The sequence below is a fragment of the Rutilus rutilus genome, assembly GCF_951802725.1.
Source record: "Rutilus rutilus genome assembly, chromosome: 2".
Lineage (NCBI taxonomy): Eukaryota > Metazoa > Chordata > Actinopteri > Cypriniformes > Leuciscidae > Rutilus > Rutilus rutilus.
In genome coordinates this window covers 55,542,817-55,558,155 of record NC_140210.1, presented here as the reverse complement: position 1 = coordinate 55,558,155, position 15,339 = coordinate 55,542,817, and the positions used below count along the sequence as shown (strand labels likewise).

Here is a 15,339-nt window from a genome sequence, read left to right as displayed (position 1 = left end):
TGAATAACATACTACCCGTATAATCCTCACACATAATCAATGAGCTAAGCCACTATATGATGATTATACTCTTATCATCAATCAGCTTACAGCATCTGATTATATTTTCTCTTGCTGTTCTCACCATAACAAACAGACACAGCTGCCTGAGAAAAACTAATGTTAAAAAGTCAAGAGCCTGACTAAAGCACACACTGATCGCCACAATGGTAACATCAAATCAAACTATTACTTTCAAATAAGTAATCAACATCTAAACCTCTTCTTAATTATTTTCTGTAGATGTCTGACATAAATAAAGTCAGTCTGGTTAGTAATAAGTGAAGCTGGTAATGCTGTTTGTGGAGTTGTTTAATCAAATATTGAGAGATGTAATGTATTTTATCTTCAGTTGATTTCATCCAAGGTTGTGGCTGGAAGTAGTTCTTGTGTTTCTCTTTCCTTCAGTGATTCTGCTTGTTAACAGCAGGTGTTCATCCATAATGCACAATCATTATTCAATCACTTAATTATCTCATTACCTCCAACACTGATTCAGTGTTACATTAAACAGCCTGTAGTGTGCACACTAAGCAGTGTTCATTTCATCTGGGCAAACCCATGTGGGGCCTACATGGAAACCGAGGACAAAACTGGCTGGGTCCCAGTTAGATAGCCCAGGTCAAACCCATTTGGGCCCCACATGGCTGTGCTGGCTGGGTAGTAGAACGCAATTATATTTGGAACATAGAATATGGCCTATAATCCAATAAAGAATCCAACGATATAAGATATTGGCACGAGCAACCCCATTCTTATGTAATATCTTAATAAAATATTGAATTTAATATCTTTAAGTTCACACCTCCATTTTGTAATATAATTGTAAAGTCCGTTAACACAGATTTTAGCCTAATCGTGGTTCTCAAACTGGTGGCCATGCTGTAAGGCTTCCAGATGGTACAGGGTAGCCTAAGCCACACTTAAGACGTTTTATGAACTATAGAATTTTTCAGAAATTCAGTGTAGCCAATCATCAGAGAAATAAGACTTCCAATCAACATAATTTATTAAATCATTGCATAACGCCTTCTATTGTAGGCTATTATTTCATATGGTTTTTAAGTTTTAAATGGTTTTGTGTCATTCATTTTCTGTGGAAAAAAATCATCTAAAGCTTGATCGTTTAATACTGAGGCTATACATTAGATGCGCGGATCATATTAAACGTCACCCGAATCGGCTGCTTCTAATTAATAATGCACCGCCACCCACCCGCAGCATAATTTTCTCTGATTTATAGATATCCGCACCCGATCGCCACATTACAATTATTCTAAGGCCGGTTTCACAGCCCGCACCGCACACACTAGCCTAATCGCAAGTTCTTTATTACTTTATTTTACATACATTTATAAGCAAAACTTTTTGACTGTCAACATAGTTTTAATAACTGTGATTTGTTTAATCCACATGTGTTCGTGCTTTTCTGGTCCAGCCTACTGAAAGTTATCAGACATAAAGTTATAACAAAAATCACATATTTTTTATAACGTTTTTGTCTTTTCCTCACTCAGAGTTGCTTTCAGATCCGTAGAAGACTCTTACGTATAAGTTTTAAGATAAATTAAGAGCTTTCTGAGAGTATTCTTAGAAGCTTTGAGAATACGAAAAAAATTGCAGCAGCTTATAGGCTACACATAGAGTGCCGAAGTTATGACGTCACTTTGTAGGCCAACCCAGAAGTTAGCAGCGCATGGGTTCCCTCGATCGAAAAGCTATGCATTTTCCCCATAGACTTTTGGAAAATCGCAAAAAATAAGATCTGTGTTCAACAAAGAGTTGTGACCCTTACACGTTTTGTCTATCAAGATAATCTTTACAAGTTAATCCAAAATTTATACATTTTGAAGCCTAAATAAAGCCGTCAGATATAAAATGCTAACGGTAGGCTATAAACGGACTACAGCACACCATGGTCGCGGATCAACGTCATCATCAAGCTTGCACAAGCTTCAGCTTTAGCTAATGCTGTTTACAAATACAATCATATTATTATAAGTGGGTAAAAGCCAAGTTCACAAATTTCTATAATTATATCCAAACAAGTTACAATAAAAGTCAATAAACCAGGTATTATTTTGAATATTTTAATTAAACACATTTCTCGACGTAACGTTAGCCTTTAATAAAACTGCAGCGGATCTAATCTATTAAACAGTGGCAAAGTAAACAAGCTTTTAGATATTTTAAGAGAAAGACAAAAGGTATTTTAGCTGTTGATTTGGTTATGAAAAACATTTATTCTTGCTAGCCTTTATAACTCCATCTGACCGTCAAAGTAACATTAGCGTGTTAAGCAATATGCACCATTAAAGTTTCGTCGTGGCCACATTAAGGCAGTAACATTAAATACGGTGTTCACATGGAAATCATCGTTGTGTGAGCTTACCTTACGGCACGAACCCGGTCTCTGCTGCTGGCTGGGTAACATCGGACGGAAAACGGTAAAACGAGCATCTTTCATTTCAACAAAACACCATTGTCAAACTACAGTCTCTCCACAGAAATAAAGAACTGGTAATCGGTTACCTTAATATCACATAATTCTGTGTACAACAATATTTGGAAAAACTACAATTTGAAAAGAATAAATATATAACGTTATGTATATTAACTGAAAGGTAAATTTCTAAGAACGTGAGGCTGAAACGAACTTTATTATGAACAATGCACAGGACAATATGTACAGAGAACACTACAAATACTGTGCAACCTGCACAACAAAAAATGACATGTACAGACCAGTGGATAATAACATAAGAATTAATATGGGGGAAATTAAAAATTACACAGTTCCTTCAGGAAATGAAATGTTCTTGTAGCCTTCATATTTTTGAAACGTGGGCTAGTGAGAGATTTCCTGTTTGTCATGATGACGTTTAAAGTCCCCGCCAAAGGATGTAGTCCCTTTTAGCAACTTGTTAGCAACCACCGTTTTTAAGACACAATAAAGTAAAAAAAAAATCACAAGCAGGTGATAACTGGTGTGTTTTATGTCATAGATGAAAACGTGAAAATATTTAGAGGCTTTGTAAACCACAGACCTTATTTCAGACGATTTAGCAAAAACCCATTCAAAAAACCCATAGACTTTAGGGCGAGGGAACCGGAAGTGCTCACTTCCGCGTTTTAGCCTACAAAGTGACGTCATAACTTCAGCACTCTATTGCATATGGTGTATCGTATATCATTCCTGGTGCAGAATGTCTGCTCGTTACATTAGTAACCTTTTATATTGTCCATGTAAAATGACATAAAATAATTTTTTAACGTTCTTTAAATCGGATAAATAAGCGAATATACACTTTCAAACATATGCCAACGTAAATTTTCCCAGAGATTATTGCCAGAGATGACACAGTTGTAAAGCTTCATAAGGTAAGTTATCAGAAGAGCTTAGCAATAAATAAATTAAATGGTAATGGTTCATGTATTTAGGAATATTCTGCTCTTCTGTTGGAAATAAGTGTTGCTGTAATCATTCAGGTGTTCTGGAATGTTTGGTTTTACGGTAAAAGTGGAACGTATTTTTTATTTAATTTTTTTATTGCAGTGACATTCAACAAATGATAACAAAAGACAGTTTAAAGCATTGCAATGTACAGAGGAAAAGCACAACGAAATGAACGAGTTGAAGTTTGCTGTGCTTTATATAGGCTAGGCCTGCCTACACGAAATGAATGCCAGCAATCATTCAGTCAGTGACGAATTAATAAAAACATTATGAGTTTAACAAAATGATACACAATTGTAGTTTAAGTATAATATCGCTGAAACTATATTTACCTTTTTTGAAATAATCCATTAAACCTGCTGAGAAAGGAGGAGCGTGAATTAGAATAAGCAGTTCCACGCACATGCCCGGGAAACAACTCACTTTTGCCCCACATTCCACGGTGCACTTGGTGCAAAAGGGAGAGCGCGCGAAACTTGTCACTTGAAAGCAATTCAGATTTAAGTGTATCCATAATACTACAGATTTCACTGTCACAGGCGTTCAGTAGTTTTGCACCAAAAATACCTCCATACAGGCCTTTCAACATCAGAATAATAAATTTCTGTATCACGAGAATCCCTGCGTTTTCTTTGAGGCATAGCCGTACCCAGTGGTTAAATTGGGCCGGGGCTCTCCGGGGCTCAGCCCCGGCACATAAGCCTGCTCGTTTGCAGGCAGTTGCCTACTGGAAATTATGTCACATAAAATTTGATGAAAGTGACGCTTTTGAAAACATATTTCTGATTATAAATGAACGATTTTGAAATGGCATGTCTATTTTGTCTCGGCGGAGCTGAGATGAGAACAATCGGGACACGGCCGCACTCTTGTTCAGCTGCTTATAATCTCGTTGTCAGTCGACCATGATCGCGCACCGCTCGCGCATGCCATGCGCATCTACAGATAAACTACTACTCAGAACTCCGACATGGATAAATGTACGCAGCAATAATGAATGTTCCTGGGAGATCCGTGGTTGCGCGGGATGTGGAAGCGCGCAAAAGTTCCAGAACCTTCTACTGTCTTAAAAAAAAAAAAAAAAAAAAAAAAAAAAAAACCCGAGCTGCTGACCGCCGCTGCAACAACAGATCAGTTTTGTCAAGTTCAGCACAACGTTGGTTGTACAAAAAGTGCCCTGGCCTTGAATGACAAGGTAAGGAAAAATGTTTGGCACATTGTGGGTCACTATCATAACAAGGTAATACAGTGTGTAATCAAGCGTTTTATATTTAATATGAGGGAAATAGGCTACACATGCCGTGGACGTGACACAAAAAATCTTTAACTTTTAGGTGGCAAAATATGTTTTTGTAATTCTGTGAATTACACTGCAAACCAAAGTAATACTACCCACCGGATGAAGAAGGGTTGGCTCTCCACAGAACATAACATATTCATTTTATTTTATTTTTCATGTTCGCATTTATGAGGAAAAAACATTGTTACGGACGGGACCGCTCTGAAAGCGCCACTAAAAGACTGTTTAAAACTTTCACTGAGACCTCAAACAGAAAGCACAAAGCCTTTCTTTAAAATGAATTTCGTTTTGTATTAATTGTATCTTAATTTTAATCAATGTTTCATCAAACAATTGCCTGTAATAAACAAGAAGTAAAAATAGTATATAGACAATAGATAATCACGACACGGACGCGCCGGCGAGTGAACTGGACTCTCGTCTCATAAATGAACCGAAACTCAGCGTATAAGGGAGCTATACTTGCCTGACAGACCTGATAAATATATCTATAGAAAGCTTGGAAGGTCTTCTTTTAAACAGAACAATGCAAAACGAAAGAAAACAGACCGCTGCTTGAGTAGCCTAATCCGTATGAAATGTGCATTTCTCTCTGGCGAGTTCACTACTGCGAAGATTGCGAGGATAGCATCGTCAACTTCATCTATGCAGGGCACTGACACAGAAAACTCTTGTTTATTAATAAACAATTAAAATGTCTCCTTGCTATAATTTACATATTAATCATTACTTTTACCGGTTCTTTGTGACAGCTTTTAGGTGCTTTATTGGCAGCGCCGCCCTCACGTTACATGAACGCGTCACCACCGCATCAGCACCGAAAACAGGACATTTTTTTCAATCCCTGTTTTGGCAGGGGAAAAACTGATCAGAAAATGTAACGAAACGTTGTAGAAATGTAGTGGAGTAGAAAGTATAATAATTGCTGCAAAATGTAACTAAGTAAAAGTCAAAAGTATGCACTATTCTACTTAAGTAAAGTAGGCCTACAGAAACTTAGTATTTGTACTTCGTTACTTCCACCACTGCTGATTAACAGTAATGTAAATGCTAAAAATGTCCTAATACCTGTTGATACTACAACAATGCAAATATGCTCTTAACCTTGCAGTTTTTCACATATCATTTAAGACTCAATTTCTCCATTTCTTTGCACAAAACTCTCCAGAAAATGCCATTTAATAGTTTATTTTTTTTTTTTAATTCCCGGGGGGGCATACCCCCGGACCCCCCCAGGGAGAGCCCCCCCACATAATAAATCCCAATTTAACCCCTGGCCGTACCATCATACATAACTCTCGTTTTACCATAGTATATTTCTATACTGGAATCTGTGGTTGGTTTATATGTTACTTCCATCCCTGGCTCAAAAAGAACTTTAATTTTGTCTCCTTTCATTCTATTGTCATCAATTCGGCCTATAATGGCCCTTACGTCTGCTGCTGAAGTGCAGATGAATTCCTGTCCATTATTTATTTCATAATCTCCTGTATACCATGCCTCATCCTTTTCTTTAGCTGCTTTCTGCTTTTGAAAATTATCACGTTTTGTTATAGTGATTCGGTATAAGGAGTCCTGTTGAGGAGCTGGGCATACATTTAAATCTGGTGGTATTTGAGCCATTTGAGTCATTTTGTCCACTTTATTGGAAATGCAGACTAGGAAACTATAGAGCGTCCTCTATTTATTTTTGCGAAGTATTATGGGTCATTAAAGTGATTGATTTTTATTTTTATTTTTTGTTCCGGGTTTTACCATTTTAAGACCGACGAGCCCCCATGTAAAAGTTTATTTACGATTAATACCGTTCCAAATTATTTTACATCCTAACCAGGACATATAAATAATCCCGCGGTAACTAAAGAGCCTATCCTTTAGTCGTACTCTTAAGAGTTAGGTGATTAGTCTCTACAAATTCGTATTTTATTATAAAGATAATAAGAATTATAAATATAATACATTTCCCCTTCGTAGTATAAATCTACCTTTTTAGGTACTCTTCAACCGTGTTCGCTATACAACAATAACCCTGTTGTAAGCTGCCTCTTTGGCTAGGCTATCAATCAATCAAAGTTCACACTGATTATTTTTATATCAGAAATTATGCTCACCCTCTCGTAGTTTTCCCCCCGGTTGGAATCGTCCTTATCCAGGAAAGAAAAGGTGAAGCGTACTCAAAAAATTCCAAGTTCCAGTCAGATGATTTAGAATAAATGTTTAACAATATTTATTAAAAAGAATCAAAATGAAAGATATACTTGTTACAGAATATAATAGAGTACTTAAACTAACAGAGTAATATTAGCTAGGCTTAAAGCTTCTTGCATCCGGAAACTGCTGGCGTTCCGGATTGGAGATTGCAAGGAAGAGCAAAGTAAATTCTGTCCAGGTCTCTTCTTTTATAGTCCAGATCCGAATATATTCGTCATATTTACTGTATCACATGTACAACTGCTGACCCCAGCAAATGTCTAACACTCTATTACGATACCCGCATGACTGTCCAGTCAGCGGCATGCCCCCGAAGATACAATAGCTCCCCTGTATGTGTGGACAAAGACCCTTGCCACTGCTCTCTCATGTGACTTGAGAGTAGCAGCAATGGACAGAAAACTCTTTATACAAAACAATATTTTTAGACAGTCATATGCTTTAGTAAACCAGAAAGCGCATCTGCAGCATTATTAGTTACAGGCTTCTTATTGTGACCCTTCCTTCGTTGACGTCAAGTTTGAGGTGTGGGTGAAGGGAATGAAATGCCACTTTCAGATGGAGTTTCGTGACTCCTCAACACACTGTCTATATATACATGTACATATATGACATTAGGCTTAGTTCATGTTTTTACTCCAAACTCATTTCATAACATACATTTTAATCTGGCACCACCAGTTTTTATCTTACCTTAAAAATCGTCTCATCTTCAAATCACGTTCTTCTAATTCTTCTGAGGTAAGTCCAAGGTAAACAGCACAGCACAGCACAAACTGTCTTCCAAACTCGATGAAAAGCAGAGGAGTAAGTTACCGAAGTCTCTGATTCTTTGTTTTGAGGTGATGAGGGCGTTTACAGGTCTGCGTTTCTCCGCATGGATCATTTGCATGTCAATCGCTTGTGCGCGCGTGGGTGTGTTCAAATTAAATTTAATGAGGACGCGTTTGAGAAACTGTACATGCCGCTGCTTTCGTATGGATTACTTAAAAATAGAATATTTGTTTTTTATATAATTTACATACTTTAAAAATAGAGATTCTAAGCGTTGTATAGACATGCGTTTCAAGTCTGTGTGACAAACATTCGCTGAGTTACAGGTCATTTTCTGTCGCGTTTCAGAATGAGTTTCACATTGAGACTGACGGCAGAACGTGCATCATGTTTATTTTCTTTGTTTTACGAAAAACACAACATTTTGTTTTTATTATGAGTGTACACAAATAAAATACATTTAACAGTTTTGAATGATGTACAACACAAGTATGTAAAATCTAAATCAACAGAGTATTTTGCACTGATATGAAAAAAAAAAGAGCAGATCACGCTGGCGTGATTTCCGACCTCAGGGGGTTAAACTTGTCACCTGTTTTCTGGGTAACATTAAGAATATCTCTATAGATTGTTGCAACACCACCGCCACGACCAATCAGACGGGGCTCATGCTTATAACAGTATCCTGATGGTGTAGACTCATTTAGACCGAAATAATCATTTGGTTTAAGCCAGGTTTCAGTAAGGCAAAGTACATCGAAGCTATTATCTCTGACTATTTCATTTACAATAACTGCCTTAGGTGTGAGTGATCTAATGTTTTGAAGACCTAGCTTTAGAAATAGTTTTTGTTCACTAATAGCGAGATTTTCTGTTTCAATAACAATTAGATTTTTCCTAGGTCCTGCTTTAGATTTATTATTTGATCTCACTAAACGAGGAATAGACACAGTTTCTATGCAATGTTCTACACTAGTATTTATATCAATTAAGTTGGTGCAGCAGAGACTGTAATTTGGACTTTTGGTTACTAGTCAAACGGTATTTAACGACTTGGAGATGTTATCAGACAGAAGATCTGCTCCGATTCTACTTGGGTGTAAGCCATCAGCGCGGAAGAGCCTAGGACGCTCCCAAAACAGATTCCAATTATTTACAAAGAGCAGTTTCTGCTCATTACACCATGACATTAACCATTCATTTAGCGTGAATAATCTACTGAACTTTTCATGCCCTAGTCGGTACGTGGGAAGCGGTTCAGACACTATGATCGTTGTTTCAGGCGAAAACAGAGGAGGAGGAAGAGTGTGAGTATAAGAGGTGGAAGAGTGTGAGTATAAGAGGAGGAAGAGTGTGAGTATAAGAGGAGGAAGAGTATGAGTATAAGAGGAGGAAGAGTGTGAATATAAGAGGAGGAAGAGTGAGTATAAGAGGAGGAAGAGTATGAGTATAAGAGGAGGAAGAGTATGAGTATAAGAGGAGGAAGAGTGTGAGTTAGAGGAGGAAGAGTGTGAGTATAAGAGGAGGAAGAGTGTGAGTATAAGAGGAGGAAGAGTATGAGTATAAGAGGAGGAAGAGTGTGAGTATAAGAGGAGGAAGAGTGTGAGTATAAGAGGAGGAAGAGTGTGTGAAAGAGGTGATGAACGAGGAGGAAGAGGAAGAGGAAGGTGTGGAGAATGTGGTCAAGGCTGGATCTGCTTCAGGGTTTTCCTCTTCTCCTGCAGAGATGATATTCTCCGGCCGGACCGACATGAAGACGTGAAGCTGAAGCAGAATAAATCTCTCTCACTGACCTTGATTCTGCAGTTGCTCAACTCTTCTGACTGTACTTTACAGTAACATGCTTTTCATTTACAGTTTTTTACTGTAACCTTTTGGGCTTCTGCAGTTGGTCACTGTATTTCACAGTATGCAAATGCTGAATATACAGACATTCGACACTATACAATATTCAGTACAATACTATACAGTACTTGCAGTGCATACAGTATTTATTCACTCACCACTGTCAGGTGTCAGTACTACTTTATTACATAATTGCAAAATTTGTTTACTTTGTTACAATAAATAATTAAATATTTCTCCTGTAACTGCATGCTTTGGATTCTGTGTTCTCCATTTTTCATGTAGTGTCTAACGAATGATCTGTAGTGTTCTCTCTTCACTCCTCTGTCTTAAAGTAATTCACACTGAGATTATTTATTTACATTTATCTTATTTCCTGTAATGAGTCGCTGTTTTCAAATAGTAATAAAGAATTGTCATGTTTTCATGGCCCAATATAACAGATAAAACAACATTTACAGTTTGATGAATTCTGTGTTTCAGGGGTTTCTAGTGATGATTGGAGTGTGAGTTACAGTCCTTCACACATCTGTGCACTAAATGACTCAACAGTGATAATGAGATGCTCTTATACATACCCTACTGGATATCAGATCAAGAAAGTGTTCTGGACAAAAGGCCCATTGCAAGAGGGTGTAGAGCCTCCAGATCTGTCTGAGGACCCTGAATACAGTCAGAGGCTTCAGTATCTGGGAGATAAACAGCAGAACTGCACCGTCAGACTGAGTCATGTGACACTGAAGGATTCACACATGTACTATTTCAGAATCATCACTGATAAAGATATGAAATGGATTGGTAAACCAGGAGTGACTCTTACTGTCACAGGTGAGTTTGATGAGGTTTATCTCTTCTTCTGTGCATTATGTTGAATAATAATCAGTGTATGACAGCAGCACTAGATATAATGTGTGTGTGTTGTGTTCAGATCTTCAGGTGGAGTCTCCTGAGAGAGTGACAGAGGGAGATTCAGTCAATCTGACGTGTAAAAGCAGCTGCGCTCTGACTGACAGAGCAACATTCATCTGGTACAGAAACTCACAGCCATTAACTGAGAGAAGAGACAGAAACAATGAACTCCTGCTGCAGTCAGTCAGAAGAGAGGATTCAGGCAGATATAGCTGTGCTGTAGACGGACACACTCACATCTCTCCTGCTGTTCAGCTCAATGTCATGTGTGAGTGCAGATTATTTTAGTATTTTTAATAACCAGAGATTGTGTTTGAATTAGATGATTTAGGGTTTTAATTTTTGTACTTTTTAGTCCCTCCCAGGAGCGTCTCAGCATCCATCAGTCCATCTGGTGTAATAGTGGAGGGAGATTCAGTGACTCTGAACTGCATCAGTGACTCAAACCCTCCTGCAGAAATCAGCTGGATTAAAGGAGGAACGATTGTAGGATCTGGACGAATCTTCAGCATCTCAAAGATCAGCTCTGATGACAGTGGAGAATACAAGTGCAAGTCCATCAATGAACATGGAGAGAAATACTCTAATGCCGTGATGTTAAATGTCATGTGTGAGTTAATGATGGTTCAGTGTCTGTGACATTAAATCCTCTAAACATCTGTAATTTCAAGTTTAATATGATTGTTAATGATATCAATGTTTCTCTGTTTTAGATCCTCCCAGGAGCGTCTCAGTGTTGATGAGTGGATCTGGTGTAATAGTGGAGGGAGATTCAGTGACTCTGAACTGCATCAGTGACTCAAACCCCCCTGCTCTGAACTTCAGCTGGATTAAAGGAGGAACGATTGTAGGATCTGGAAGAATCTACAACATCTCAATGATCAGCTCTGATGACAGTGGAGAATACAAGTGCAAGTCCATCAATGAACATGGAGAGAAATACTCTGATACTGTGACTTTAAATGTCATGTGTGAGTTTATTATAAAACATTAGATGTTAATTCTCTGTTTTGATTAATTTGGTTCATATTAGTCATTTTAAAAATGTGTCAGAGGTCTTAAATAATTTGGTGATTGTTATTAGACCATCCCAGGAGCGTCTCGGTGTTCATCAGTCCATCTGGTGTAATAGTGGAGGGAGATTCAGTGACTCTGAACTGCAGCAGTGACTCAAACCCTCCTGCAGAAATCATCTGGATTAAAGGAGGAACGATTGTAGGATCTGGACGAATCTTCAGCATCTCAAAGATCAGCTCTGATGACAGTGGAGAATACAAGTGCAAGTCCATCAATGAACATGGAGAGAAATACTCTAATGCCGTGATGTTAAATGTCATGTGTGAGTTAATGATGGTTCAGTGTCTGTGACATTAAATCCTCTAAACATCTGTAATTTCAAGTTTAATATGATTGTTAATGATATCAATGTTTCTCTGTTTTAGATCCTCCCAGGAACGTCTCAGTGTTGATGAGTGGATCTGGTGTAATAGTGGAGGGAGATTCAGTGACTCTGAACTGCATCAGTGACTCAAACCCTCCTGCTCTGAACTTCAGCTGGATTAAAGGAGGAACGATTGTAGGATCTGGAAGAATCTACAACATCTCAATGATCAGCTCTGATGACAGTGGAGAATACAAGTGCAAGTCCATCAATGAACATGGAGAGAAATACTCTGATACTGTGACTTTAAATGTCATGTGTGAGTTTATTATAAAACATTAGATGTTAATTCTCTGTTTTGATTAATTTGGTTCATATTAGTCATTTTAAAAATGTGTCAGAGGTCTTAAATAATTTGGTGATTGTTATTAGACCATCCCAGGAGCGTCTCGGTGTTCATCAGTCCATCTGGTGTAATAGTGGAGGGAGATTCAGTGACTCTGAACTGCATCAGTGACTCAAACCCTCCTGCAGAAATCATCTGGATTAAAGGAGGAACGATTGTAGGATCTGGACGAATCTTCAGCATCTCAAAGATCAGCTCTGATGACAGTGGAGAATACAAGTGCAAGTCCATCAATGAACATGGAGAGAAATACTCTGATGCTGTGACTTTAAATGTCATGTGTGAGTTAATGATGGTTCAGTGTCTGTGACATTAAATCCTCTAAACATCTGTAATTTCAAGTTTAATATGATTGTTAATGATATCAATGTTTCTCTGTTTTAGATCCTCCCAGGAACGTCTCAGTGTTGATGAGTGGATCTGGTGTAATAGTGGAGGGAGATTCAGTGACTCTGAACTGCAGCAGTGACTCAAACCCTCCTGCTCTGAACTTCAGCTGGATTAAGGAGAATGAAACCTCAGCTGTTGGATCTGGACAGAGTTTCAGTGCACTACAGAGTGGACGCTTCTTCTGTCAGGCTCACAATCAACATGGATCTCAGAGATCAGACGCTGTAACTGTCACTGTTAAAGGTAGAGCGGCTCATATACTTACATTACTCTTTCTAAAGTAAAAGAAAATACTTTTCACACATTACAAAGAATACGTTTCTGAATTTATCATTTATACAAATGTTTTAACCACTATTTTTAAGACTGCCCCTCCCCGACACCTGTGGGACACTTGCCATTATACATTTACACTGTTAACCCTTGCTGTAAAAAAAGGCCAAATTCTGACAATATCATACCATTTTCCTAGCCTGGGTGCCAGCCCGAACCCCGCCCACAATATTTTTTGGTCGGGAAGTTCGGTCTGGACTCGCTCCGTTGAGGAGCTATTATGCCCGAACAAAAATTGTTCGGACCAATCAAATTGTCAGGGCGGGCTTTATACGATGATGGACAGATGAGCAATGCAACGTAATCGTCCACGTCACCAAAGAGCGCTTGATTTGAATTAGTTTACAACAAAGACGACTGCTGCTGGAGAATTGAGATTTCACGAGTTCACATTTACAAATAAGTCAGATAGAATAAATGCGTTTATAAGATTTCACACAAATAAGTCGATAGAATAAATGCGTATATGACGTGCTGTCCGAGGAGAGGGCTGTGGGCTCGGTAGCCATACTCCCCCGTATTCCTGGTTGTGAGAGAACAAGACAAGCGTGAGGATTCGGGGTGGTGGAGGGATGCTGAAAAACTGTCAAGGAGTGTTAGGTAAGTTTACAGAGTGAATATGCTTCCTCATGCTGATAGATAGGGTAACGTTAGACATGGTATTGTTTGATGACAAGTTTATATTGGATTGATTATTTGTACGTGCTCCTCCCGAACTTTGTTTATGAAACATCATGTGTAGATTCCGCCATCGCGTCTGTTCATTTTAAACATCTTAAACATATCGACAGCGCATTCATTTTAAAAGAGGAACAGAGAGCCGCGACATTTTGTTGGTTGAAAATATGAATGAAGAACATGCGTCATTTACTCCGTTGCTCTGATTGGTTGTAGGTCTATCCAATTGAGTGCAGAGTTTTTTTTTTTCCTGGTTTGGTTGAGACACGCCCCATAATCAAATCTCTATGGAAAAGTATCAGACTCACATTCTGACTAGAATTGAGTATGACGACGTCAGGCTACCATTTTCCATTAAAACAGTAATATACCGTAGAAAACAAAAATAGATTACAGGAATATACTGTAAATTAAAAGCGCTCAAAGTCGACACTCAGAGGCTGTTTTCACAATCACACCCTATACCCTCATTCACTATTCCCTACATTAGTTCACTAATATAGTCCCCTTGATTGAGTGAATGAAAAGAAGTGAGTGAATTGAGACACTGATGAACACCTGATAAGCAGAATCACTGAAGGACAGAGAAACAAGAACAGAAAAAAAGAGAAACACAAAAACTACAACTGACTTCCAGCCACACTGAGTGTGAAACCAGTTTACGATTATTTCTTTCATACATGTACAAAAGTTCTTGTTGAGAATTAACAGAGATTTAGTTAATAATAAAGTTTGTTGTCACCATGATGGAGATCAGTATTTGCTTTAGTTGGTCTCTTGTACCTTGACTTCTTACCATTCATCTCTCTTTGACTGCTTTAACAGTGAGTTTATAAAACACATTTGTTATGGCAAGAAAAAGTCAAGAGGAACTTGATCAGATGTTTTGTAGATTTTGTGATGATATCACAATCATCCTGGACCTGTCTGATTCTCTGATCTTTCCTGTGTATATTATTTGAATTAATGGGTATTATTATTTTGCATATATCCATGAATCTACAACATGAAATCAATATTTCTGTTACCAGGTTTACTGAAGAATATTGTAATCATGGAGTGCATTAAAACATTTTTAACTCCTGCTTGACTCCTGCTTGAAGTGCAGATGAATTCCTGTCCATTATTTATTTCATAATCTCCTATGTACCATGCCTCATCCTTTTCTTTAGCTGCTTTCTGCTTTTGAAAATTATCACGTTTTGTTATAGTGATTCGGTATACGGAGTCCTGTTGAGGAGCTGGGCATACATTTAAATCTGGTGGTATTTGAGCCATTTGAGTCATTTTGTTCACTTTATTGGAAATGCAGACTAGGAAACTTTTATCCTCTATTACGGGATTTTTATTTTATTTTTTACAGGTACTCTTTGGTTCTGCCGCGCAGTTTCATTTCTCTTTTAATAGAGCGTCCTCTATTTATTTTTGCGAAGTATTATGGGTCATTAAAGTAATTGATTTTATTTTTATTTTTTGTTCTGGGTTTTACAATTTTAAGACCGACGAGCCCCCATGTAAAAGTTTACTTACGATTAATACCGTTCCAAATTATTTTACATCCTAACCAGGACATATAAATAATCCCGCGGTAACTAAAGAGCCTATCCTTTAGTCGT

The 15,339-nt window shown here is 37.9% G+C and overlaps 1 protein-coding gene across 1 annotated transcript in view; it reads left to right on the top strand.

The window, feature by feature from the left end:
• The window catches only part of LOC311279815 (B-cell receptor CD22-like), a gene marked incomplete at its 3' end in the record, with an annotated part of 57,992 nt that overhangs the window by 28,169 nt on the left and 14,484 nt on the right, over positions 1–15,339 (top strand). Inside the window, exons 5-9 of the mRNA XM_084391557.1 lie at positions 10,110–10,454; positions 10,555–10,803; positions 10,891–11,145; positions 11,249–11,506; positions 11,620–11,874. Coding sequence (XP_084247683.1) covers positions 10,110–10,454; positions 10,555–10,803; positions 10,891–11,145; positions 11,249–11,506; positions 11,620–11,874 — 1,362 coding nt within the window. The remainder of the gene's footprint in view (positions 1–10,109; positions 10,455–10,554; positions 10,804–10,890; positions 11,146–11,248; positions 11,507–11,619; positions 11,875–15,339) is intronic.